The sequence below is a fragment of the Denticeps clupeoides genome, unplaced genomic scaffold, assembly GCF_900700375.1.
Source record: "Denticeps clupeoides unplaced genomic scaffold, fDenClu1.1, whole genome shotgun sequence".
In the NCBI taxonomy this organism is placed as follows: Eukaryota; Metazoa; Chordata; class Actinopteri; order Clupeiformes; family Denticipitidae; genus Denticeps; species Denticeps clupeoides.
Window position 1 is genome coordinate 79,025 of NW_021629721.1, and position 27,699 is coordinate 106,723.

A 27,699-nucleotide genomic window follows, 5' to 3' on the forward strand; every position below is an offset into this window, starting at 1 on the left:
ACGGGTGGTATTGGCCTAGAAGGTAACACACTCGCCTATGAACCCAGGTTCAAACCCCACTTACTACCATTGTGTCCCTGAGCAAGAAACCTAACCCTGAGTGTCTCCAGGGGGGGACTGTCCCTGTCACTACTGGTAGTGAGTCTGATAAATGCTATAAATGAGTAAGGTTTAGGAGTAAGGAGCAACCTTACTTTAGGAGTTAGGTTAGGGTTGTACCATGGTGGCTTTCAGAGTAAGCAAAGCCCACGCACGTGCAGCCCAAATTGGGTTATCAGTCCAAACCGGCTCCTCAGCACTCGTCCATGTGTGGACGTGGCTCCAAGCTCACTCAATCACGCCTCTCTGATGGTGGAGCGAAGATGCGCGACTCTTTTACACCGCGTACGGCTGTAATAATGAAGGCGTAACATTTCGTAAGTAAGATTCTACTTTATCATCTTGTAGGTTACGAAAGTTTGTGCTCGACAAATAGCGTTGTTCATGTTACAGACCAGAGCCTCCGTCTTCCCGCCCCCACCACACAGGAAAGGCCCAGCTTCTGTTCTGAAACCTCTATATGTTGCATAGCTAGTCCATTGTATATAGTTCCCGACAAATTTATACGAAATGCGTCTGTGCATGAACAAAAATTAAGCAGGTAAATGGATGTTCATCTTTCATATTCAATAAAAAAATTATTTTCCTTGTCTGCTTATTGTCGATAGTTTTCTACAATCCATACAAAAGCCAGGTGCTTTGGATGAAGGCGTCAATATAAATGTATGAGCAGTGAGGGCTTCATCATGATGGATTTTTCATGATGACTGCCAGGGTCTTTCGGTGGACGTTGCCGTGAACCTTTTTTGAGGTGGTTTTACTTGCATTGTTCTGCATTAAGTAGAACAGAAAGTAGAAAAAAAAGACCTATATACAGATTGCAATGTTTGGTTCTTGAATTTTGTATTCCACCTTGGCCCTCATAAACGTTTGTTCAACGATTTCGTTCGTTTATATTGATTTTTGACAATAAGCGGAAGATTCATTCATTCTTTCAAATGAATGTTTCTGGTATAATTTTCCCACAAATCAAAGTAAACCGGTGTAAGCGCCCTCTGGTAAAAAAAAATGTATTTTTATGAACTGAAGGCAGTTGGGAGGTTTGTTCATAGTGCAACTTTATTTTTTGCTGGAATGTTGAGATCTGTGGGTTTAATTGGTCTTTAGGTAGAAGTCATCGTGTATATCGTGAAGGTTAAAGGAGGGCCACCTCTGACGCCTCGAGGGTGAAGTCTTATAAAAGTCTGGCGGATGAGGAACCGCCAGATCGGCAGGATGTGCGTGGACCTGGTGTGGCCGAGCGCGTCTCTGCTTCTGTCTCTTCTCCCTGCTCTGTCGTTATGCGAACCTCTGTAAGTATACAGCACACACACACACACACACACACACAGATATAATGCTCTTCTCCCTGCATCTCCGCCACCTCAGCTACGTCATGTCAGCCCCGAGCCTCCTGAAGGTGGGCGGCCGGGAGCGAGTGTTCGTGGAGGCGCAGGACCACGCGGGGGCTGCATTTGACGTCCAGGTCACGGTGAAGAGCCACCCCGACAAGAAGAGGGACCTTCTCACCGAGACCGTGAGCCTGAGCGAGGCCAACCATCACCAGGCGCTGCTGGACGTCAAGGTTCGAGCTCCTGTGGCACCTGACCCGGTCATCTGTGCCGTGCATGTCGTTCGGTTTGGGTCAGCATTTCGCATTTTTACGTCCTAAGATCCCTTACGAGAGCTTTGCGGACGGGACGAGGAGGGACACGTTGGTTTACCTGCAAGCGCAGTTTCCAGGTCGCCTGCTGGAAAAAGTGGTCCTGGTCAACTTCCAGTCCGGATATGTGTTTGTGCAGACTGACAAACCCATCTACACTCCGTCCTCCGCCGGTCAGCCAACCTATATGTGCCGACTCTTTATATTTCACCCCCTTTCGTGCCTTTTCTTCGGGGATGTTGAAAATAAAGTAAAAAACTGTATTTGCATGACAGGATAAACCGCATGGGGCACTTTAAAAGTGTTTTTTTTTTTATTAACGTCTCATTTCTAGTGCGCTACAGAGTATTCACTTTGACCCCTGACCTGCAGCCAGAAGAGAACGCAGTGTCGGTCCAAATCATGGTGGGTGTGTGGGTGTGTTTCACGTCACGGGTCGCGTTAGGGGGGCTCGTGAAATAAACCCCCATTTCTCGTGCCTAGAGCCCCGACGGCGTCGTGATCCAGGCAGACAGACTGGGTCCCGGTGACGGATATAAATCCGGCTCCTTCAAGTTGCCGGACCTTGTCAGGTTGGTTTCTGGCCCACATGACCATGTAGCCTGTGGAATTTTTTATTAATATCGCAGAATGTCATTTTTTTTTATATTTACGTATTTAAATACAACATCCATGTCTTCAGTGTGCATTTTTGGTTCCTTGCAAAGCTGCCTTAACGGTGTGTCATTATATAATACAATTGCTGAAATAATATCTGATATGAATTACATGTAGGTTCAACGTAGTGACAAGACATATAAAACATAAAATACATTTGAAACAGGCTCTATAATTTGAAGAGAAGTTTTTTTTTTCTATTTCTGAAGCTTTGGTGTATGGAAGATCATGACATGGTTCACCACTGCTTCACATGTCAACTTCACGTCTGAATTTGAAGTGAAAGAATATGGTGAGGACACCAATGCCTGAACATCGCCAAAGTATTATTATTATTTATTACATACAAATATATTACATTTAAATCAATGACTCAGCATGTGTGGAATAAATGTATTCACCTTTTTTTGTGCAATATTTAACATATTCTGTTAAATACATTTTCTGCTTCACTCATTTAGTCTTGCCAAGTTTTGAGATTACTCTCAGGCCCACACAACCGTTCTTCTACGTGGACGATTCTGAGCTGACAGTGAATATCGAAGCGAAGTAAGTTGTATTTATCAGTTGTGTATGAATAGAAAAACTAAAACTAACTCATAGTTCCAAATGCACACCAGTCTTCAGTGTCCTAACCTGCCCGATTATGAACATGCAAACATATTAAGTTTTAATATATATGTAACATATACTAGGACAAGAAATTACCTTAAAATGATTTGTTGATTTGTGTGTTTTAATTCAATGTCGAAACTTCCACCTCCATGTTTTTTTTAACCCTTGTTATGTACTGTATGCATATCTTCCACTGTGTTGCGCAAAAGTTCTTAGTCCAGACTACATTAAACCTTTTTTAATACATTAAACTTGCCTGAAAATATATTAATATGATGAAATACTATGGTAGCGGATAATCGTTACATCAGCTGATAATTTAATGGCATCCATGCCTACACACATTCCCTTGGTAAGAATATTGGACTTCTTCTGAAGGTATTTGTATGGGAAGGAAGTGACCGGAGTTGCATTTGTCGTGTTCGGCGTGATGACTAATGACCGAGATAAGAGGAGCCTCCCGGGGTCATTGCAGAGAGTAGAGGTGATGACACTCATTAACAGAACCTAAACACACACACACACACACACACACCAGGCAGGCAGACCATACAGGTGTAATATTGTAGGGTTTTTTTTTTCTCTCCTGCAGGTCATGGATGGTAAAGGCAAGGTGACTCTGAAGAGATCACACATCACCCAGGTTTTCCCGAGCATAACCGACCTGGTTGACTCGTCTCTGTACGTCTCAGTCACGGTGTCCACGGAAACAGGTGACATCCTGAGATCTACAATTTGCCTCGTTCATTGCACGCGTTCCCGCAGATGCCGAGTTGTCATGTAGATGGCGACGCGCGTGAAGCGTTTTTTCGTGTCGCCCCGTGTCTAGGCAGCGAAATGGTCGAGGCAGTGAAGAGGGGCATAGCGATTGTCACGTCGCCGTACACCATACGTTTCAAGAGGACGCCCAAGTACTTCAAACCAGGGATGCCCTTCGATGTCTTGGTATTTCTGGCCTTTTAGTGCATGTGTTGCTTGAGCTTAATTCTTTTACACCAGGGAGTTACTGCGTTAAAACCTCGTTACTGAGTGACGGAGTTACGGAACGTTCAGTGGGTGAATATTGTATATTATTTATCATATGGGCATGCTAGGTGTTAGTCGTGAACCCAGACAACTCTCCCGCCAAAGACATCATTGTGGAGATCAGCCCAGGGTCAGTGAGGGGGAGGACGGAGGAAAGCGGACTGGCCAGAGTCACTATAAACACTCCAGCGGGGATATCCACTCTACGCGTAACCGTAAGTTCTTCTGTTCCGTGCTAATGTGGGTGGTAGTAGCCTAGTGGGTAACACACTCGCCTTTGAACCAGAAGACCCAGGTTCAAATCCCACTTACTACCATTGTGTCCCTGAGCAAGACACTTAACCCTAAGTTGCTCCAGGGAGACTGTCCCCTGAAACAACTGATTGTAAGTCGCTCTGGATAAGGGCGTCTGATAAATGCCGTAAATGTAATTTCTCCATGGATTCTGGTTGATGGGTTCAGCGTCACGTTTTTCACTTGCGTTTGATCACAGGTGATGACTAGAGACCCGCGTCTGTCTGAGGCCAGACAAGGACGACAAACAATGACGGCGAATGCCTACCGACCTTCAAGAGGCTCCAGGAACTATCTGCACATTGGTGTGAATGCCGCGGAGTTGACCATTGGTGACCATTTGAAGGTCAACCTCAACCTGGGCGACAGTCCAGGAGTCCGCAGACAAGATTTCACTTATTTGGTTCGTTGTTATTGTATCATTGTAGTACTTTTTATGCTAATTATGGTCCATTCGCTAACTATGCTAATAGGCAGTGGTGGCCCACCGGTTATGGCTGCCCACTGCACTGCTGGTTAAAAGCAGAGGACATTTTGGTTGTGTCACCATGTGCTGTGCTGCAGTGTCTCACAATGACAATCAATTCACTTTCACTTCATTTTCACTTAGTCAAGTCAAGTCAAGTCAGCTTTATTGTCAATTCTGCCACATGTACAGGACATGCAGAGAATTGAAATTACGTTACTCTCTGACCCATTCAAGTAACATTAAATACAAAAACAGTAACAGTAACATTGAATACAGAGTATAAATACAATTAAAAAAAAAACACAATATACAATTTTTAAAAACACCATATACTTAAAAACACCATATACAAATAATATAAAATAATATAAAAAAAGAATAACAGTATTTTTCTTGCCAAACTTGTAGGTCATGAATAGAGGTCTGATTGTTCGTGCTGAGAGGTTCAAGAGAGAAGGTCAGTCCCTGGTGACACTGTCGTTACCCGTGACTAAGGACATGGTCCCCTCATTCCGAATTATAGCCTATTACCATGTGGGCTCCTCTGAGGTGGTTTCTGACTCGGTTTGGGTTGATGTGAAGGACACTTGTTTGGGGACGGTAGGCTCACTCTCACAGAAAAGCCCTTTTTGTTCCATCATTAGTCATCTGGATTTATGTTCCTGTCCTCTCCTAGCTCAGGTTAGCGCTTGACAGTCCGAGGCCTATGTACAATCCAGGGACACCCATCACCATGTCCATCACTGGGGAGCCAGGGGCGAAAGTGGGACTGGTTGCTGTGGACAAGGGAGTGTATGTCCTGAACAATAAGCACAGACTAACACAGACCAAGGTGAGAGCCATGCCCGAGGTGGACGAATGTCTCCACTGACGCCTAGCCGATGCTGGTCTGGAGTTCCACCCGCATTTGTGTTCCACCTGCAGATCTGGGACGTGGTGGAGAGCCTGGACCCTGGCTGTACAGCGGGCAGCGGGAAGGACAGTATGGCCGTTTTCTACGACGCCGGGCTGGTGTTTGCATCCAGTACTGCAGGAGGCACTGATACCAGGAGGGGTAACGCTTCCTCGAGATCTTTCAAATCAATGTTTCTGGTCTAATTTTCCCACAAATCAAGTCTGATCGATATTCATTCATTCAGTTCATTCCTGTCCATCTCCAACAAAACGGCGTAAACGCGACATCACAATTCAGGAGGTCCACAGAGCACTTGGTAAGCGAGAAATGCTCCCCAAACTGTCCCCTGGTGAGCGTAGCGAGACCCCAGTGGACAGCATGCTTCTGCTTGTCCACAGCGAGCAGGTTCGCAGACGACCTGAGGCAGTGCTGCGTGGATGGGATGAAGGACGTTCCTCAGGCCTACACCTGCGACCGCCGTGCGGAGTACATCGTGGACGGCCCAGACTGCGTCAGCGCCTTCCTGCACTGCTGCAAAGAACTGGCCGCCAAGAAGAAGGAGACCAGGGTGGTGGAACTCATCCATTCACGCAGTAAGAACATCTTATGTTTAAGGAGATTACAAGATGGGAGTGACAATTTGTACGTTAGTGCTGCTTAGCTGCGTCATTCTTTGTCTTGCCGTGTGTAAATGAGCCCCGCCCTTTTTTTTTTGGTTTGGATCTGGAAGGTACGCGTCCTGGTTTGCAGTGCTGCTTTTTGTCTTTTTCATGTGTTCAGGCGAGGAAAAAGACGACGATTTCGTGAGCTCTGAAGACATTGTGTCACGCACAGAGTTCCCAGAAAGCTGGCTGTGGGTGGACGAGGTTCTTCCTGTATGTCCTTCCCACAACAGAAACTGGTGTGTAGACAAAGTTGGATTTCAGATACATTCACTTGAGCCTTGACATCTGATTTAAATGTTCTTGAAATCCCTTCTCAGCATGTTCCTCTAAAAAAAATTAAAGAGGCACTTTTCATCTGCGTACAGAAAACGAAAATGTCTAAAAATGTTCCTTCTAAATGGGGTGTGGTGGTAGTGGCCTAGTGGGTAACACACTCGCCTGTGAACCAGAAGACCCGGGTTCAAATCCCGCTTACTACCATTGTGTCCCTGAGCAAGACACTTAATCTTAAATTGCTCCAGGGGGGGGACTGTCCCTGTAACTACTGATTGTAAGTCGCTCTGGATAAGGGCGTCTGGTAAATGCCATAAATGTTCTAAATGTCCACGGAACAAGCGCACGTTTCAGTCTTTCTTTACTCTGTGCAACACTCAGCGACACAACATCCATAACCAAGAGAAGCTTCTTACAAGACTCCATCACCACCTGGAAAATAACTGCCATCAGCCTCTCAACAACTAGCGGTAAAAATCGACCTCATATTAGCCTCAGAATAAGAATAAGAATAAGAATAATAATAACAATAATATATAGGAGATATTGCAATATGCTTTTATGTGTCTTTTCTCCTTTCGTTCAGGCATTTGTGTGGCCGACCCCTTGGACATTGTTGTCATGAAGTACTTCTTCGTTGACCTGAAGTTACCTTATTCTGCCGTGCGAAACGAGCAGATCGAAGTTAAAGCCCTCCTCCACAACTACAACGACTTTGCGATTAAGGTCAACGAGATCCACGCACGATGCTTGTGGCTCCGGAACCTTCCGCACGTCGTATTGACCCTGCATGCTCACCCGCCAGGTGGGCGTGGAGCTGGCCGAGAGCGACAACGTGTGCAGCTTGGCCACGAGGAGGGGCCGGTACCGCGTCACGGTAGACATGGACGCCATGTCGTCGCGGGCAGTGCCCTTCGTCATCGTGCCGCTGGCTCTGGGGAGGCTGTCCGTTGAGGTCAAGGCTGCCGTCCGTCGCTCAAGTCAGACGGACGGAGTGAAGAAGACACTCCGCGTGGTCGTAAGTCTGCGGTTCCGCCAAAACGATGTCACCTGAAATGTACCTGCGGCGGTCAACGCGCCTCACGCTCTCTCTCTGCATGAAGGCTGAGGGCGTGCCTGCCAGGGTGGACGTGAAGAAGCTGGTGCTGGACCCATCCAAGCACGGTCAGCGCCACCAGTTGCTCGTCGGATGAGATTCGGTCGGATTAAATGTGTCATGATGACAGTGACCTTTAACCCCTGAGCAGGTGGAGTTCAGAGGGAGGAGGTCATGGGGGTAGAGCTGGAAGATCGTGCCCCGGACACGCCGATGAGCACATACGTTACAGTTCTAGGTAAGTTCTAGGGTTTTTTTTTTTTTTTAAACCTGCAACTTCGTTTCTTGGTCCCATTTTGGTCCCCACGCCACTTTTCTCGCTGAGGTAACGAGATGAGCTTGACCGTGGAAAAAGCCCTCCGCGGGGACACGCTGTCCTCCCTCATCGTAGAGCCGGGCGGCTGCGCCGAGCAGAACATGAACAGCATGATCTTCCCGGTCATCGCCACTCACTACCTGGACAGGACTGGACAGTGGGACAGTGTCGGTGGGTCACAAGCAAGAGCCAGAGCCCTCGGCCACGTCATCAAGGGTGGGTGTAGCAGATGCACGAAATCAAGGCAACGATTCAATTATTTTGTCCGTTCAGCTCGTTCATAATTTAATCATTTGTATTAAACAAGAAGAAAGTGAAGTGATTGTCACTTGTGATACACAGCAGCACAGCACACGGTGCACACAGTGAAATTTGTCCTCTGCATTTAACCCATCACCCTGAGTGAGCAGTGGGCGGCCGTGACAGGCGCCCGGGGAGCAGTGTGTGGGGACGGTGCTTTGCTCGGTGGCACCTCAGTGGCACCTTAACCGCTAGGCCACCGCTGCCCCTTATAAAAACTGTAACCGTGTTCTGCTTCAGGGGGTTAGGGATTTTCGGATGGATGTTACTATTTATCTAACGCCTGTGTGGAGGGGAAAATGTATGGGCCTAAACTTCTCATTTTCTATTTGACCACCACCTTTGGTCATGAAACAATCAGAAGACAACTGAGTGTCTTATGTCTGACCTTGTTGACGCAAAAGCTGAACATCGGCTGATAAAGGGACCTGTACCGAAATTCCACACACAATCCGATGATATTTAATTTTCTGGAGCGTGAAACGTTTTCACTATCAGAGGGGTGGTAGTAGCCTTGTGGGTAAAACACTCGCCTATGAACCAGAAGACCCAGGTTCAAGCCCCACTTACTACCATTGTGTCCCTGAGCAAGACACTTAACCCTAAGTTGCTCCAGGGGGGACATGTCCCTGTTTGTAAGTGATTGTAAATCGTTCTGGATAAGGCCGTCTGATAAATGCTGTGAATGTAAATGTAAATCACACCGACGGGTCGCAGGAATAGAACATGCGCGCACTCGTATTACCAGTAGTCGTGTCTCTGTTCGGACGAATGACTGGACGTGTGTTCGCACCAAATTTTTATCGAACTGTTACGGTTCCAGGTTACAACCGGCAGCTTTCCTTTCGAAAAGCGGATGGTTCCTTTGGGTCTTTTGGACGTTCAACGCGGGGCACGTGGTCAGTCTCGCTCCCTCTTTCTACCTTAAATGCAAAGAAACATATAATGAAACAATAATTTGCGTACTTAAAAAAAAAAAGAATAAAGTTGGGAAAACCAACTTTTTACAACTTTTTTGCAGCGTGTGTGTGACAAGACTAGCGTAGAGAAAATATAAATGTGGAAGAAATAAAAGCCGCTTCTTTCCTCTTCTGAAGGCTGACTGCCAAAGCTGCCAAGGTGTTCGCCATTGCCAGCAACTACGTCTACATCGACCCAAACGTGGTCTGCAGCGCCCAAGCCTGGCTCGTCCGCAACGGCGTCTTCCGAGACGCAGCCCCTGTGTACCACGGGGACATGCTGGTAGGTGGCGTGGGCGCGCGCCGAATCCGCACGTCTGCGGCCCCAACCTTGACCCAAACCGTTGTCTCCCGCAGCACTCTCTTCCGGCGTACGTCCTGATAGCCATGCAAGAGGGGAGCGGGCTCTGCCGCCACGTCGCCGTGAGTGCAACGCCGTCCTCGCGACGCCTGGCAGTGGCACTGGGCGTGACCTCCAACCGCTGTCGCCATCTAACCCTCAGGGACTTGCCGACACCATCAGCAGAGTCATCGTGCATCTGGAGGGCAGAGTGTCCTCAATGAGAGACCCCTATCAGATCTCCATGGTCTCCTATGCCCTGGCCAACGCTGGAAGGCTCAATAAGGACGTCCTTCTAAGATGTGCTTCTGCAGGTGTGTCACTTTTAATATTTATATGTTTTTTTAATCTCTTGTCTGACTTTAATCCAATGTTCGGCACCAATACTGCAACAAAAGTCTTTATTGTCATTGCACATTCATGCTTGTTACATTAGTTCAAGGAGATTGTGGTCCAGCCCGCAACCCCTCAGTGCAAAATGCCACAATCAAGGTAGTGGTAAGCAAAATAAATACGGAATAAATCCAAATCTGTACAGGGGTGTGCAAAACTAGCTGAAATAAGAGTTGAAAAGTGCACAAATGAATAAGTGAGAATAATGTTGGTCTGACATTGTGCCTTCAAATACAGATCACAGCCACTGGCCTGTGAAAACCAACCCCTACTTCACTCTGGAGGCCACTGCCTATGCTCTGCTTGCACTAGTGAAGGTGAAGGACTTTGAGGCGGCTGGACCTCTGGTCAGCTGGCTAAACGCTCAGCGGTCGTCCAGCGGAGCCTTCGGGTCGAGTGAGGTGAGCAGCCTCCGAATATGAGCGACGGTTTGGACGAATGGCGTGAAAGTGAGGAAGCGTCCTTGGTGCCCCCTTTCCCCCTACAGAGCACCCTAATAGTGTTCCAGGCGTTGGCCGAGTATCAGATGCATGCGACGGGGCTGCAGGATCTGAACATGGAGGTGACCGTCAGTGAACCGGGCCGGGACATCAAGTGGCTCTTCAACAAGGACAACCAGCTGGTGCCTAAGTCAGAGAGGGTGAGAAACATGGAAACGTTTTCAGACGATACGCCATATCAAAGAATCTGGGGAACCGTAACCTACAGATTCCGTGTTTTTTCTTCGTGCACAGATGCGTCATGCTAATGATCGCATTGTTGTGACTGCTAAAGGAAGAGGTCAGGGGTCACTGTCGGTAAGTTCCAGTAAGTTCCATGGATCCTTCACCCAAATCCTTCTACACACCTGCAGAGAGCGAATACTTTTCTCTGGAACACTTAGGTGCTCACCATGTACTATGCAATGCCCAAGGAGAAAGACTCAGACTGCTCAGACTTTGCCCTTGAAGTGTCCGTGGAGAAGGACCACAGAGGTTTGACGCCAGGATGATGAAAGTGACTTTTCTACATTAGTTTGTTCCACAGCTTTGTGAATTGTTTTTTTTTTTTTGGTTTCTTCAAGTTTCGTACGGATCAGCCTTGGAAACATACAGACTCATCATAGACGTCATGTAAGTAGATGGAAATGGAAGCATGGGAAAATTAGCAGTAATGTAGCTTCGCACCAGTGAAGAAGAATGTGATTCTGGCCTGTGTGTGTTAAAATATGAAGGTTCTGAAGGTGAATACCGCCATGAACTCCTGCAGGTACCTGTCCAAGAGTCGAGATGCCACCATGTCAATCCTGGACATCAGCCTGCTGACGGGATTTGTTGTGGATGAGACCGACCTTGCGGCTGTGAGAAAGGCCAGATTCATCTCCTGAATCCTCCCTAAAAAATGAAACCGTCCAAGCCACCTGCCTTCCTTTCCACAGCTGACCACCGGAAAGGACAGATACATCCAGAAGTTTGAGATGGACAAGCAGCTGTCGGACAGAGGCTCCCTCATCATCTACCTGAACAAGGTATCTGAATAGTTCCACTGGACCAAGTGGGTGGGTGAGAGGGTCCCGTCTGCCTTCTTCTCGGTTTCTTCTTCTCAACTTCCTGTTATTGGTCCAAAGACCCGAACATTCCTAAGGAACTCAAATGGACGCCACGTTTTCTGTCTCTCAGCGTTTATCTGCTCTGCACTTTTATCTCAGGTGTCCCACCAGAGGCCAGACCGATTAGTCTTCAGGATGCATAAGATTCTGTTGGTCGGCGTGCTTCAGCCTGTTGGTGTCACCATTTACGAATATTATTCAGGTGGGCGTGCTGATTCGCGCGCCGTACCCGGCGGAGGCGGGCGCAGTGCAGTCCCTCACAGGTCACTGTTCCCTCTCTTTCCAGAGAAACGTTGTGTGAAGTTCTACCACCCACACAAGATGGATGGCGCCCTGAGAAAGATCTGTGACGGAGGCGTTTGTGAATGTGCTGAAGGTGAACGCTCTTCCAGAACTGCTGAAGCGTTCTTGATCTTCACTGTCATACCAGGATGTAACACTAGGTGGAGCCTTCATAGAAATATCCCTAATTTCGGGGCAGAATGGTACTTTATTTCATGCCAAAGAAAGAGAACATTTACATTTTACAGCATTTACCATACGCCCTTATCCGGAGTGACTTATAATCAGTAGTTACAGGGACAGTCCCCCCTGGAGACACTCAGGGTTAAGTGTCTTGCTCAGGGACACAGTGGTAGTAAGTGGGGTTTGAACCCGGGTCTTCTGGTTCATAGGCGAGTGTGTTACCCGCTAGGCTACTACCACCCTCATATCCCTCAAGAGAATGTTCCCGTGCTCTCGTCCCTCCACCAGAAAACTGCAGTTTGCAGAAGAAGGAGAAGATCGGGGACAGTCAGCGCGTGCGGATAGCCTGCGAGCGAGGCCGGGATTACGGTAAAAATCTCTTTCTTTACTTCCCCGGGTCTTTGGATGCATGACCCCCTGCGTTTGTCCGCAGTTTACAAAGCTACAGTGGAGAGAATTCATCTAAACGCTGTGAGGGACGTATACTACATGAGGATTAACAGTAGTCTGAGATGGGGTGAGTGTCTCCCGAGAAGTCCCGTTCGCATTACGGTGAAAAGCATTCAACTTTTTGGTGGTTTCAGACGCCGATGAAGATGTTGTGGACCAGCTGCGCGCCTTCATATCCTACCCGCAGTGCCGGGACGCGCTGGAGTTGAAGCAAGGAAAGTCGTACCTGGTGATGGGCCAGTCAGCCGACATCAGCCGGGTCGCAGGAAGGTGGGGTTCACGCGCCCCAACGCGATGCGATCCGAGAGCTGGCCGTTTCTAACGGAAACGCTCTCCTCTCGCCTTCTGCAGGTACGAGTACTTGGTGGGCTTCGACACCTGGATCGAGTACTGGCCCACTGAAGAGGAGGGCCGCACAGATGCCTTCAGGGTCCGGTATAAAGGCATCGCCTACCTGGAGCAAGAGCTGGCTTACGGCTGCTAAACGTTCCTGTCTTTAAATCCGTTTTTTTCTGAGTTTTAACAAATAAATGAATGCAGCAAGTGTAATACGTGTTGCTCGTGGGATATTAGGAGCTATCTACTGTCATTAGATATTGATGACTGTCTGCATACCTGTGCCAAATGTGCCGCGGACAGCATTTAAAATAAAAAAAATGCAAATTGCTGATCTTTTCTCCACATGAATTTACACTATAACACAGTAGTAATGCATCTACACATAATTGATCATTCGTGACCGGAATACTTTTGCAGCACACCTCCGTTCGCAGCTTCTCAGCGCTTTAACAGTAAGATGTGTCTTTTTGCACATCGTCCAACAGTTGTTTTCCCACAAAGTGGAAGACATGGAGCCACAAATTTAAAGATCCTACAAAAATTTTTTTTTCCCCATCAGATATCAGGGCAGTAAATGCCTGTAAAATACTAGAAATCGCAATATACATAGTTTCCCAAGGCACCACCTGAAATTAAAACTCTATTATAGTCACGTCCCCGTCTAGGGGTCGGGAAAACATGACAACAAACGAGGGGAATGTGTGCGGTGGGAATACAGTGGTGAACAACCAACCAAACCTAACGTGCCATACACAACAACTACACAACAATCCACAGGAGGACAACACGCCGTGAAAGGAGAGACTCTACAAATACACAACAAGGCCACAACTAACCACACCGATCACCACACCTAACACACAACAAAGGCTTATCTGCAACTTTACAACAATCCAAAACTCCTCCTGCTCCACAACAATGAGCCTCGACTGGTGGTTGGAATGGTCCTTAAGTACTCCTGTCTTGTGCGTTGATTGGCTGCCAGTTGACGAGGGAATTGGTGGGCGGAACCATAATCCAAGTCTCCGCCCAGCTGACAGCCTAAAAGGAAAAGACGCACAAGCACAGAGCACCCCAAACCATTCTACGGCCAGAAGGACGTAACAGTTATAAAAAATGGTGCAGTACACTGTTGACAAAATATTCTTAAATTTACGTCACAACTTGTGTTCTGACCCCGAAACGACCCAAACCACAAGACCACGAGTGTAGCCAGCTGCAAATGCGCCCTACAATCACGGCGATGATGGTTTTACAAGGTGGCGGTTTGGCGTATAAAGCGTCTTTATGACAGCGCTAGATAGTTTTCCACCATGTTTATGACTTTTCTTCAAATATAAAGCTAACCAGGCCATAATTCCAGATACAATACAACAATATGTTTTCGACATATTTCTATGATGAATTATACCAGAGCCCCACTTGCCAGTACAAACTTGATCTTACCTAAACCTAAATAAACCTAAACACATTTAAATGTCCAGCATGTGCGTCTGAAACAGCTCGCGTCTGTTAAGAAAAAAAAAATTCTAGCGTTAAAGGTTCAGCGAACACAAGCCGAGATGCTTGTGGAGTTGATGCTAGCAAGTTTTTCACAATAAATCCGATTTTTCACACACAGCATTTCTGTTGAATAAATCTACTGCATCCTCGACATAAAAGCTCTTTGCTGTTTGTCAAGTAAAGAAATGTGACTTTGTAAGACCTGATCTGATACCCTTATCCTTATCAATGAAGTAATCAGTTCTGGTTCAACAGGACTCAAAACATGAATACAATCGTTTTATTCCCTCTGTTATAGTTTTTCTAGAAGAAAGTAGTCTAAGTATTCTCTAAAGAGGAAGGTCTTAAGCTGCAGCTTGAAAATATTCAGCAACTGTGCTTTCCTGACCTCGAGGTCACCTTCTCAGAGAAGAGTCTAGATGAACGTCTTCTTCGTACCTTCAGAGATGGGGGGACCAGGCGAGCAGTACTGGAGGCTCGGAGTATACGAGGTGCAGTGCGAGGTGTAATAAGGGCTGTGAGGTAGGATGGTGCTACTCCATGTTTGGCTTTGTAGGCCAGCATCAGTATTTTGAACCTGATGCGTGCAGCTACTGGGGGCCGGTGGAGGGAGCGTAGCAGAGGGGCGGTGTGGGAGAACTGTGGAGTGCCGGGGTTATCGGTAAGCTTGGTAACCATGAACTCTCACAGCCACTGTGCTTTGTATTGCATGATGCTGAGGAAACATGGGACATGACTCTGCGAGCGTGAAAATACTGACTGTTTATGGTGCTTTTTTTTTTAAACTGTCATCTATTGTTGTGAGAAGAGGTGTGTAGGGAGCTGCTGATTCATTGACACCTTCGGTCAGAGGGCTTATCGCTGTGCACCAGCGCGTTCCGCATGTTGAGCAACGGTGAGAGCTCCGTCTCATTCCACTTCCTCCTTCTCCTCGCATGCACTGATGTATTGCCACAGCGAGGCGAAGGAGAGGCATGAAGGTTTTAAGAAACAAAAAAGACAAAACCAACCCACCCCATATCACATTGTGCCATTTACCAGACGGCCTTATCCAGTCAGTGGTTACGGGGACAGTCCCCCCCCCCCGGAGTCACTCAGGGTTAAGCGTCCTGCTCAGGGACAGAACAGTAGTAAGTGGGGTTTGAACCCACCAGGCTACTACCAGCGATCACATTAGGTATATCCTACACATTACATCCATCACCAATGGGGTAGTATTGACTAGTCCACTGAGGTTTGAACAACAGATGAATTTGTGGTTTTTGAATGTAATAAACAGAAGCGGAGTCTGAAAATGACGGTTTGATACAAAAAGCAATTTTTTTTTGCATTTTCGTGCAGCGCACAGATTTATTTGTGATGTTTTCATATTATCGAGTTGACATTTAGAAAAGGAGCAGCTGCTGAACAACCCCCTGATGAGGAAGTTCAGCCATGATGGGAGTGTTACAATAAAAGCCTTGACCCGGTGGCTTTGACGGGCACTCTGGCGGACGGACCCAGTCTGGAGGGCAGGATGCGCGTGGACCTGGCGTGGCTGAACGTCCTGCTGGTGGCTCTCCTCCCCACTCCGTCTCTATGCCAGCCTCTGTGAGTATACGGCACACACTTGCCGGTGTGAAATGTGTCCATAGCTGGGCCTCACAACTTCGTCTTCGCCGCAGCTACGTCATGTCTGCCCCGAGCCTTCTGAGGGTGGGCACGCGGGAGCGAGTGTTCGTGGAGGCCCAGGATCACACAGGAGCGGCGTTTGATGTCCGGATCGCGGTGAAGAGCTATCCGGGGAAAGACCGGGAGCTGCTGTCCCAAATGGTCAAGCTGGGTCCAAAGAACCACTTCCAGGTCCTGACAGAGATGAAGGTAGCGTTCGTTCATTTTGTACCTTCTATCGGGCGCCATTCAGTCACAAAAACCATTACAGTTTGCTTTTTATAGTCTATACAGTATTTAAGTTTTAGTTAATAAAAAAAGTATAAACTTTTTTCTTTCTTTTACAATTGCACTATGGGGGGTTTGTGTGAAACAATATTTCAGTACACGGTATACTGTGAATTACTGTTGATCTGACATTAAACATCTCTTGAGTCTTGAAACTTATTGTATTTTTTGAAATTTGTCATTTTTTTTTAATTTTCATAATTGTACCGGTCATAAGTGGGAAAAGTTTAGATTTTTTTTTTTTTTTAAACCTGGCAACCTCCAAACGTCTTTTCACGTCCTCTCAAAGATCCCAGAAAATACGTTCAACGAGCAACGCAGGAAGAATGAATACGTTTACCTGCAAGCCCAGTTCCCCGGGCGTCTTCTGGAAAAACTCATCCTGGTCTCCTTCCAGTCCGGGTACATTTTCGTCCAGACGGACAAACCGATCTACACCCCTGCCACCACAGGTACGTCCGGGACATACACGAGACGGCACAGGGTGGACGAGGAGGACACATTCAGTAACCTGGTGTCCATCTCTGTGCTCCTAGTGCTCTACCGGATTTTTGCCCTGAGTCCTGACATGCAGCCTGTGCACAGCCCCATCTCTGTGGAGATCATGGTAGGACCCAGTCACTCCTGTTAGAGCCACTTGTAATATAATATAATATAAAATAATATTATATGATGACGTGTAAATGTTTATTTAAATGCCCAGACGCCCGATGACATCACAATTCAGATGGACACGTTCTTCATCAACAAAGGGATGAAATCAGGATCGTTCAAGCTGCCTGCAATTGTCAGGTACTTTTTCTATGGATACGTTGCTCTTTGTGATTTGTTGTGCAATTGTTTGCTCCGCCTCTTTACATAGTCTCAGGTTCTGTGTTTTTTATGATGATCATTTTGTGTTACGTGCCCGTGTCTTTTTCGGTGGCCGTGTACAATATTCAGAGTCTGTTTCGCTCGTCCTTTGACCTTGAACCTTTTCTTGTGTAAAGCTTCGGGATATGGAGAGTCCTGACGAAGCTCAGCAGCATGCCGCACGTCAACTTCACGACTGAGTTTGAGGTCAAGGAGTACGGTGAGGAGAGGTCGGAGCTGCTCGGAGCCTTTTGGCCGCTAGCCGTTGTGTAAAGTCTGCTCTTCTCTCCCAGTTCTGCCCAGCTTTGAGATCACTTTGACTCCCAGACAGGCCTTCTTCTACATCGACGATGATCAGCTGACCGTTGATATTGCAGCCAGGTACGAGTGGGTTCACATCACGGCACCATGAACATTTAGAACGAATGGAACTGGAGAAAAAAGAAGGTGATAGTGCCTGTAGAAAATGTTGGCAAGCCACTGGGCTTCATAAAATTCAATAAAAATCATTAAAAATCACAGACTCTGTATGGGCCCTGTTTTCAAGAGCTTAACGCAGCACTTTGTATATTTTGTGATGGCTTTGTGTGTTTTTTTTTTGTTGTTTTTTTTTTGCTACCTAAGGTATTTGTTCGGGAAGGAGGTGACAGGAGTTGCATTTGTGGTCTTCGGTGTGATGACCAATGGCAATGAAAAGAGAAGTTTACCAGGATCATTACAGAGAGTCGAGGTGAAAACTCACCTCACTGCTCACATCTACTTACACAACTCACTACTCACTACTACTGTTCAGCTCCGCTTAGCGCACAGTAGTAGTTGTGAGTTTGAGCCTCACCTGGAGCAACGTATCTTTAACTGGGGCAGTGGTGGCCTAGCAGTTAAGGAATGAGAAGGTTGCCGGTTCGAATCCCGATCCGCCGAGGTGCCACTGAGCAAAGCGCCGTCCCCACACGCTGCTCCCCGGGCGCCCGTCATGGCTGCCCACTGCTCACCAAGGGTGACGGGTTCAATGCAGAGGACACATTTCACTGTGTGCACCATGCGCTATGCTGCTGTGTATCACAAGTGACAATCACTTCACTTACACTTAACTTTAGTACATTTACATTTACAATTACATTTACAGCATTTACCAGACGCCCTAGGGTTAAGTGTCTTAAGTGTCTTAAGTAACTTAGGGTTAAGTGTCTTGCTCAGGGACACAATGGTAGTAAGTGGGATTTGAACCCTGGCAAGTGTGTTAGCAACTAGGCTACTACCACCTAGTAATTCTGTTTTTTAATAGTTGAGGAATAATGATTGTAATGATTAAAAAGTAAAAATCATTTAAAACAATGCTCTTATCAATTTTATTTTAATTAGAAAGTCTCACTTACATCAGCGTGCAGAGTATTTACAGAAATTCTTTTGCTTAAAGATCCAGGATGGCCAGGGCCAGGCAGCCCTGAAGAGAGCGCACATCCAGCAGCTGTTCCCGAACATCGAGGAGCTGATCCACTCTTCCATATACGTGTCCGTCACCGTCTCCACGGAAACAGGTGATCCGCCGCTGTGGTGCGCGGGAGCTCCAGTGGCCCGCGGGTCCGTCGTTGTGCAACGACTGTTCGATGCTTGCAGGCAGCGAGATGGTGGAGGCCCAGAGGCGAGGCATACAGATCGTCAGCTCGCCGTACGCCGTTCTCTTTACGAGGACGCCCAAGTTCTTCAAGCCTGGGATGCCCTTTGACGTCTCGGTACAAAATTTCTGACGGGTTTCTCTCTCTTTTTTTGTAACCCTGACATCTGCTCCAGGCAGTAACAGTGAAGAAACAGTCTGTTGATATGTCAGTCAACCCAATAAATTCCAAAAACACCAATACGCTTACAACAGACCATCGAAATTCAGTATTGCAATGCGTTCGGTGGTCTACCCGTTTTCTGTGGCAGGTCTTAGTGACAAACCCGGACAACACCCCAGCAGAGGACATTCCAGTTGTTGTTAGCCCAGGAGAGGTAGTCGGCAGGACCAAAGAAAACGGCTTGGCCAAGGTCACCGTCAACACAAACGCAGCAAACTCTGTTCTTTCAGTCACAGTAAGACTCTTCTTTTTACCCACTTGGACAGTTGATTGACTTACTATTTTATGCAGTTATTCCACATAATGCGCAATAAATCGCTTCATACTTCGATACTTAGCTATTCAATGTAGCCCTAGATCTGTTGATCTAATTAATCGAATCAAATTATTTACGAAGCACAATTAGAAGACAATGGAGCATCATAGCAATGTGATGTACAGTATGCATATATTAACAACAGGGTGGTAGTATTCTGGTGGGTAACACACTCGCCTATGAACCAGAAGACCCAGGTTCAATCCCCACTTACTACCATTGTTTCCCTGAGCAAGACACTTAACCCTGAGTGTCTCCAGGGGGGGACTGTCCCTGTAACTACTGATTGTAAGTCGCTCTGTATAAGGGCGTAAATGTAAATATACAAAAATACAATATTCAATTACAAAATACAAGAATTGCTCATATACAGTTAAATGCAATTCAACTGTATATGCAATTTACAAAATAAAGTTGTGCTTTATGTCTGGATTAATGATGCTGAACTGTTCTTAAAAGGCACACATGTTCCATAATTTTGCCGTTCAAATTGCTTGAAGAACCCTTAACAGGTCCATCAGAATCTAATGATATTTACACAAAAGTTGGTTTATGGAGGGTTAAATTCAAATAAAATGGATTCGAACATAACACAACCCTCAATCATCTTTTTGGCCAACGCGCCTATCCAGGCCTTGGTGCTTGGGCCCTGCTAATTGCGGTTATGCTCATGGTTGGTCCCTGCTGGTTAAGGTTTCTGCTTGATCATAGGTAAGGACCAAAGCTCCTGGACTTTCCAACAGCAGGCAGGCTGAGAAAAAGATGACGGCCCAGGCGTACCACACCGCCTCCAAAAATTTCCTCCACATCAGTGTAGACTCAGCAGAGCTGGCCATCCGTGATCAGATGAAGATCAGCTTGAACCTGGGGAAAAGCCACGCTGGTCAGAACCACGACTTCACCTACCTGGTGCGTTCCCGAGTGCCACATTTCAATCTGAGGCAAAATGTCAGGTTTGTGTTGAAAGCCATTCGATCTTCTCCGCTTGTGGAGGTCAATTGTACTTGTCTGTTTGGCCCAGATCCTGAACAAAGGCCAGATCGTTCGTGCAGAGAGGTTCAAGAGGCAGGGCCAGCCTCTGGTGACACTGTCTTTGCCCGTGACCAAAGACATGGTCCCCTCCTTCCGCATCGTAGCCTATTACCACGTGGGGTCCTCTGAAGTGGTGTCTGACGCGGTCTGGGTCGATGTGAAGGACACTTGTTTGGGAACGGTAAATGTTAAGTTATTGTTCTGCAGCAATCGTCCCTTCATGCACACAAGACCGTTTCCCCTGTCTTGTCTCCAGTTAGAGCTGGCGCTTCGAAAACCCTGGCCTGCTTATGAACCCAGAATGCAGTTCACTATGTCCATAAAGGGAGACCCTGGTGCAACAGTGGGACTCGTTGCTGTGGACAAAGGAGTTTACGTCCTGAACAAAAAGCACCGACTCACCCAGCCGAAGGTACAACACGCCTCGTTTCATTTTCAGACCCATCCAGAACGTGTCATCATTGTCTGCCTGTGACAGATCTGGGACGTGATCGAGAATCTCGACCCTGGCTGCACGGCCGGCAGTGGCAAGGACAGCATGGGGGTCTTCTATGACGCCGGCCTGGTGTTCGAGTCCAACACTGCAGGAGGAACCGGTCCGCGAACAGGTAGAGATGATGTCCACACCTTTCTTCCTGCTGCACAATGCACGATTCCCACGTTAAATCTGAAAATTGATGCATGCCTGCACAGCCGAGGAAGGGTCGGCGCCCTCCTACCTCAGACCTCTCTTCACTCCCTCGCTGCACCTCGATCTGCACCTTATGTACATGTACACAAGTATGCAAAAGCCTTCGCCACGAAACTCGAAATTGAGCTCTGGTGCCTCCTGTTTCCCCTGATCCTCCTTGAGCTGCTTAATTGAAGTCCACGTGTGTCTACATAAGATCCCACAGTTGACAGTTCATGTCAGAGCACAAACCAAGCACGAAATCCAAGGAATTGTTTGTAGACCCAAACTGATTGGTCTTGAGGCCCAAATCTGGGGAAGGTTACAGAAAATAAACTCCTGAAGGTCTCAATGAGCACAGTGGCCTCCATGGTAGAGTGGCCAGATGGAAACCAATCCTTAAAGGTCCCCTACACACACACACACACACACACACACACATATATATATATATATATATATGTGTGTGTGTGTGTGTGTGTGTTTTTATATTGTATTAAAGGTCCCATAATACTGCACAGCAAAATTGCCTGTGTTAATTTAACACTGCACAGAGACACTTTACAGGAAGCCTGTAAAACACACTAATTAGTGTTAAATGACAGTGAATCTGCCCGTTCCCAGGTAACACACCCAAATGGGTGGTACACAGGTACGAGACAGGTGGTCCATACCAACCCCATCTTAATATGAACCCAAGAACTTAGCTGGGGAGCAAGTGTCCCCAGCCAACACATTTATGTGGGGCCAAAATGGGTTGTATATGGGCTGGTGTGGTTTGCCCAACAGCGTCCCTGTTAATTTTGTCCAGGGGTTCCGTGGTGGCCCCATGTAGGCAAGCCCAGATGGGGAGCAAAGGCTGCTGATTAATCCACCTTCATGAAAAACACTTGGACCAACATGGACCTCACTAGCTTTTCCCTCTTTATATTGAAGTTGTGTGTCAGTTGATCTGCGTATAGAATTTAAGGAACATGTTCCTGTAAGAAGTGAAATAACTCCTCTTTAATTATTTAATTTCTTGTTGCACTTCCACGGTAAAACCACCAGGGTGCTTTAATGCTTTTGAGAGTTTATAGGTATCTGTATCAGAATTATATTTTTAATACTGACTCTAATTAGGTTTTGACACCGCACCTCCTCAGGTAACATATGGGTGGTCCTTTTCAGTCCCACCTTAATTTGAACCCTTATGAGGAGCAGGATTTACTGTGATTTACCCACCGTCATGTAAAAGACTCGGACCAACATGGACCTCACTGGCTTTTCCATTTTAAGTGGTCAAGATTGTTTTTTGGTTTAATCCTTTGGCCTGGTAATATTGAACTGGTAATATTACCTAATTATCCTTAATTAGTTAAAGTGACTTTTCCTAGTTTTAGGTGAATTTGTAATGTAAGTTGGGACATGAATGTATCAAATGAAGGTTGTTGTTCCAGCAATACATTGCAAAATACAAGATCTCCACCTTTTCAGTGCTTTAAAAAGACTTCATTTAGAACGGTCGTTCCACCTTTGATTCTTATTGACCCTAAAGTTGACACCGAGCAAGGCACCGTCCCCACACACTGCTCCCCGGGCGCCTGTCATGGCGGCCCACTGCTCACCAAGGGTGATGGTTAAAAGCAGAGGACACAATTAGTTGTGTCACCATGTGCGATGCTGCAGTGTTTCACAATGACCATCACTTCACTTAATATTAAAAATGAAAAGCCAGTGAGGACCATGTTGGTCCGAGTCTTTTTTCATGACGCTGGGTATGTCAGGGGCAATTCTTGCTCCTTATTTGGGTTCTATGAGGCTGAAATGGACCGCCTGTCTGGTACCTGTGTACCACCCATATGGGCGTGTTACCTGGGAAGGGGCGGAGTCATTTAACACTAATTCGTGTCAGTTTTGCAGACTTTACACTGAAAGTGTTCAATTTAACTCTGATAGGGAATGGGCTCATATATACTCTCTGTGCAGTGTTAAATTAACACAGGCAATTTTGCTGTGTGTATCTGGAGTCTCTTTCCGAAATACAGCCATGGTGCAGAGTTACAGCCACATTCAGCCATTCCCACAATCAGTTTTCACAGGATGCTCCATTTCGGAGGAGAGAGGCGGGATGAGGACGAGAGCGGCCAATCGTATTGCGCGAGCATTCACAGAAATGACATCAACACTTCCTCTTTGGAGCAACCAGGATGTAATGGTGGCATTTTTTCCAGTAAAAAAAAATGTAATCAGCCCAGTGGTTCTTCAGTTTCTTGCATGATTGAACATATGTGCTAATTTTCACATTCAATCATCGAGCAATTGGAATGCCTTGCACGTTTGGAAGCCATGACGGTCGGCGAAGCAGAATGGCCAAAGCTCTCTTTGCTCCTATCACCGTTTCTAGCCACTGCAGGACCGTAGACAGGCTAGGGGAACTCGTAATAATGTTAAATAATCTCACATAATAGGGAACCTTTAATAAGAGGCACTGGAAGCCTGCCTGGAGTTTGCCAAAAGGCACCTGAAGGAACTGAGAAACCAAATTCTCTGGTCTTGGCACTCTCAAACTCTTTCAGCAGGACAACGACCCTAAGCACACAGCCAAGATATCAAAGAAGTGGCTTCCGGACGACTCTGTGAATGTCCTTGGGTGGCTGGAGAGATCTTAAACGGCTGTACACCAACTCTTGAGAGGTACCGCGAAGAGGAATGGGCCAAACTGCCCAAGGATAGTTGAACCAAGCTTGTGGCATCATATTCAAAAAGTATTGAGCAAAGGCTGTGAATACTTGAGTTTTTTTTTTTTTTTTAACAAACTGGCCAACACATTTTTCACATTATCATTATGGAGTGTTGTGTGTAGAATTTTGAGGAAATAGGAAGCGGCCCCGTAATCAGAAGGTTGCCGGTTCAAATCCCGATCTGCCAAGGTGCCACTGAGGTGCCACTGAGCAAAGCATCGTCCCCACACACTGCTCCCCAGGCGCCTGTCATGGTGCCCACCGCTCACTCAGGGTGATGGTTAAATACAGAGGACAAATTTCACTGTGTGCACAGTGTGCCGTGCTGCTGTGTAACACAAGTGAAGTGAAGTGATTGTCACGTGATACACAGCAGCACAGCACACAGTGAAATTTGTCCTCATCATCCTGAGTGAGCAGTGGGCAGCCATGACAGGCACCCGGGGAGCAGGATCGGGATTCGAACCAGCAACCTTCTGATTACGGGGCCGCTTCCTTAACCACTAGGCCACCACTGCCCCAGAACTTTTAAATGAGCTCATCCAGGATTTGAACCCGGGACCTCTCGCACCCAAAGCGAGAATCATACCCCTAGACCAACGAGCCAAGTGACAATCATTTCACTTTCAGGCTGTAACACAAGAAAATGTGGAAAAACTGATGCACTTTCAAGATGCACTGTATAGGCTCTTCTACTCTCATAGTGCGCCTTCATGGTGGGGCGCTGCTGTCTGCGAACCTGCGTAATTTCCTTTCAGTTCTGGTGCATTTTTTTCTTTCTCAGTAATGCGAGCGGGGGTTCCAAAGTAGCAAAGTAAAGTGAAAGTGAAGTGATTGTCATTGTCATTGTCATTGTGATACACTGCAGCACAGTACACGGTGACACAACGAAATGTGTCCTCTGCTTTTAACCATCACCCTGAGTGAGCAGTGGGCAGCCATGACGGGCGCCCGGGGAGCAGTGTGTGGGGACGGTGCTTTGCTCAGTGGCACCTCAGTGGCACCTTGGCCGCAGTAAAATACTTGGGTAAAAAAAAACAACTTTAAAAATGACAAATTAATCATAAAAACTACTAAATTACAGTGTAATTTAGTAGTTTTTTAATGTGAGTAAATGTAATTCGTTACGTTCCACCTCTGATCTAGTCTCTTCCACTAGACTTCCACTAGATGTTCCAACAGCTGACTCATTAAGGATCTTCAAATGCTGTAAAAGTAAATGTATTCAAGGACAAAAGGTCTTTTTTCTGTTTCATTTTTTAGGTCCCAGTGATCAGTTGGTTTCATTGTAAAGTTCGATTTGTCACAGAAAGATAAATTCTCTGGCCTGTGCAGTTGTGATAAAGACCAACCAATACAAACTGCTTTGAAAGTATTTTTGGGGGGATCAAATGGTGGTAGTAGCCTAGTGGTAACACACTCGCCTATGAACCAGAAGACCCAGGTTCAAATCCCACTTACTACCATTGTGTCCCTGAGCAAGACACTTAACCCTGAGTTGCTCCAGGGGGGACATGTCCTTGTAACTACTGATTATAAGTCACTCTGGATAAGGGTGTCTGATTAATGCTGTAAATGTAAATGTAATGTAAATGTCTTCCAGTGCCTACCTGCCCCTCACCTTCAAGGAGACGACGACGTGCTGTGACCGTGTTCAACTTCTGGAACACACTTGGTGAGAGAACATTTTCTTTTCCCCATACTTGACGATTGCCAGGTTTATGGCAGGAGTGACAGCAACCCAGCATATATCAAGCTCAACTGATGGCACAAAGTTGCAATAGAGTCCATGAGCAAGCCATGAGAGCCTCACCACTTCGACACCACTGGGGGTTCATTACATTAATTTGTTCTATGATTGAGCTGATCTAGAGAGCCGCTTCGCAAGACAGACACAGTGGCGAGGGAAAGGCCGGAGGCTGTCCACTGCCCTTTATGATGAACCCACTAAATTATACGTACTAATTCATACATATTGCATGTTGTCATAATGTGCAAAATATCGACTAAAAGCACAAATAAATAAAATCTACCTGAATAAAATACAATTCCGACGCCACGTACATAAACTAAAACTTTGTCTGACAAATATCTGTAATTTAAAGCTAATATCACCAATGTCCGATCAAAACTGTGTAAAGCAGCAGCAGAAAACCTGCAGAATTTGATAAAAACCGTACCGAAGATTCAACTCTGACACAATTTGGCTACTAAGTTTGACGTGTCACTGCTTTCTCTTGCACCATCCTGTGTAATCGATGAATGATGTCAGGAATGGCCTCGCAATTCTACGGCCTCTGATGTGTTGAACAAGCCATCATTCATCTATGCAGACTAATGGAATGTCCAGTAGATATCTGCTCTAGATTTTTAAAAATGATTTTTTAAACGACTACCATGCTATATAGTTAAAGTATAACATTGTCATTATATTAGTAATGTATTGTTATAGTTACATGTAATTATACGAACAATAAAAAATCGTTTGTATTATTATGCTCTAGTTTTCAAAAACAGTTCTCCTAGACAGAAATAGATGGAGCTATGAGATTTAAAGTTTGGGGTCTGAAAAATGTCACATGGGGCCCAAATAGACCACCTCAGGCTATTTGGCCGCTTTTTTGGCACCCTGGTCATACTTCTTACCTCTATGGGGAAGGCCACTGCTTGGAGATAAATTGATTCCCATTGCCATTTTACAACAGATTGGAGTCCAAATAGATTTTTTTTCTCTAATGCTGTACTACAAACTACTATATTTCAGAAAGCCCCTTTCAGATGGCTGAAACACACACATTAGATTTCATTGTTTCCGTCTTAGTAACATTCTCGTTCTTACTCCTTTGCAGTAACATCAGTGGTTGTTTTTTTTATAGTGGTGAGATATTCTCAGTTTATTTAAGGTATTTAAACAAACGTTCATAACACTGAGAAACTCGAAAAGGAGATAGGGTCATGAAAATGTACATTGGAGGGCAGGGCATCACAGTCCTGTAAAGTTCGGCAAGAGGGTCAGCACATGTGCCCCAATCTAAGGCGCAGTCTGGGGCTGTTGGTGATCAGAAGACGGTTTGATAAGGTGCTGTCGTATTGGTAACTGGCAAGTATTCCAAAGAGCACAGAGCCACTTCCGATGTTATGATTGTATATATATTACTTAATAATGTGTGAGCAGCATTTTTTTAACTCAACTATTTGTGGTCCATGGATTCCTACACCTTGTGCCCCTGGCAGTCAAAACGAGTCTTTTATATCGCTTAAATGCAGTACGTGGACTCCTGCATGTTGTGCCCCTACCTGTCATGGCCGGTCATGACGCTTTGAGGGCTTTGACTGGGCTTTTATATTAAGGAACTGTTTTACTTTATTTTGGTTAACATATCTATTATTTTAATGCGGTCCATGGACTCCTGCATCTTGCGCGCCCAGCTGTCGTCGAGCGCGAACATCGTGCGCTGGAATTTGGACAGCGAATCTGTGAGGCTTTCAGTATCTGCCCCCTGGATCTGGTCCTGTGGCGTACTGGCCTCTTCTGGCACTACAGAAAGGGCCTTGGTCGTTCTTCTGCTATGAGCCTCCCTTTCCATCTCCAGCTCCACAGATTCATCCAGAAAGAGGATTTCTTTCTGCTCATCCGTCCTTTGAAATGATGGCACTCTTTTATCCATTATGTAGTATCTTTTTTTTCTGCTCGGGGCAAAATAATTTTATAAATAGTTTCTGGCTAGTAAACTACCAAAGAATAATGAAAAATACGGATTTATTTTAAAGAGAAATGTTAAAAAGGCTTCTAAAGTCTTTAAACAAACGGCACACAAGACTACACGACGTAAAACAAATATGCAAAAACATTCACGCTCGCATCAAAAATTCTGCCCAATGACAGTCCCCACGGTGGACCAACAAAAAAGCCCTTCTGCCATGTTTTAACAGCCGGTGTGTGTAC

At 46.2% G+C, this 27,699-nt stretch overlaps 2 protein-coding genes and 1 non-coding gene across 5 annotated transcripts in view; 2 read left to right on the forward strand and 1 right to left on the reverse strand.

Annotated features, from left to right (window-relative positions):
• The first annotated feature begins 1,311 nt into the window (after positions 1–1,311).
• Positions 1,312–13,113, forward strand: LOC114772590 (complement C3-like). 2 transcript variants are annotated; one of them, XM_028965476.1, is made up of 41 exons: positions 1,312–1,391; positions 1,468–1,663; positions 1,752–1,914; positions 2,076–2,146; positions 2,225–2,313; positions 2,608–2,690; positions 2,860–2,947; positions 3,392–3,497; positions 3,606–3,726; positions 3,843–3,958; positions 4,108–4,254; positions 4,533–4,736; positions 5,211–5,402; positions 5,479–5,634; positions 5,727–5,856; positions 5,942–6,013; positions 6,096–6,290; positions 6,478–6,598; positions 7,017–7,105; positions 7,222–7,361; positions 7,441–7,653; positions 7,739–7,799; positions 7,883–7,969; positions 8,057–8,263; positions 9,171–9,246; positions 9,445–9,589; positions 9,664–9,729; positions 9,810–9,960; positions 10,277–10,440; positions 10,527–10,679; positions 10,774–10,836; positions 10,923–11,013; positions 11,103–11,151; positions 11,288–11,378; positions 11,457–11,546; positions 11,727–11,829; positions 11,914–12,003; positions 12,381–12,461; positions 12,526–12,609; positions 12,677–12,812; positions 12,894–13,113. In XM_028965476.1, the coding sequence occupies exons 1-41, from the start codon at positions 1,315–1,317 to the stop codon at positions 13,024–13,026; spliced, it is 4,890 nt and encodes a 1,629-aa protein (XP_028821309.1). In that variant the 5' UTR covers positions 1,312–1,314; the 3' UTR covers positions 13,027–13,113. The 2 variants fall into 2 exon arrangements, 1 of the variants encoding a protein (XP_028821309.1); XR_003744000.1 differs by lacking the exons at positions 11,727–11,829; positions 11,914–12,003; positions 12,381–12,461; ... (1 more) ...; positions 12,677–12,812; positions 12,894–13,113 and having other exon boundaries at positions 1,315–1,391; positions 11,253–11,378; positions 11,457–11,469.
• A 2,743-nt stretch (positions 13,114–15,856) lies between these two features.
• Positions 15,857–27,699, forward strand: part of LOC114772588 (complement C3-like) — a 28,116-nt gene continuing 16,273 nt past the window's right edge. For both annotated transcript variants that reach the window (XM_028965474.1, XM_028965475.1), the window contains exons 1-16: positions 15,857–15,974; positions 16,049–16,244; positions 16,612–16,774; positions 16,859–16,929; positions 17,026–17,114; positions 17,312–17,394; positions 17,468–17,555; positions 17,799–17,904; positions 18,592–18,712; positions 18,792–18,907; positions 19,101–19,247; positions 20,040–20,237; positions 20,350–20,541; positions 20,617–20,772; positions 20,839–20,968; positions 25,357–25,428. In XM_028965474.1, coding sequence (XP_028821307.1) covers positions 15,901–15,974; positions 16,049–16,244; positions 16,612–16,774; positions 16,859–16,929; positions 17,026–17,114; positions 17,312–17,394; positions 17,468–17,555; positions 17,799–17,904; positions 18,592–18,712; positions 18,792–18,907; positions 19,101–19,247; positions 20,040–20,237; positions 20,350–20,541; positions 20,617–20,772; positions 20,839–20,968; positions 25,357–25,428 — 2,002 coding nt within the window. In that variant the 5' untranslated portion in view covers positions 15,857–15,900. The remainder of the gene's footprint in view (positions 15,975–16,048; positions 16,245–16,611; positions 16,775–16,858; positions 16,930–17,025; positions 17,115–17,311; positions 17,395–17,467; positions 17,556–17,798; positions 17,905–18,591; positions 18,713–18,791; positions 18,908–19,100; positions 19,248–20,039; positions 20,238–20,349; positions 20,542–20,616; positions 20,773–20,838; positions 20,969–25,356; positions 25,429–27,699) is intronic.
• On the reverse strand, positions 24,288–24,359 carry trnap-ugg (transfer RNA proline (anticodon UGG)). The gene has a single exon. It is a non-coding gene; the product is annotated as a tRNA-Pro (tRNA).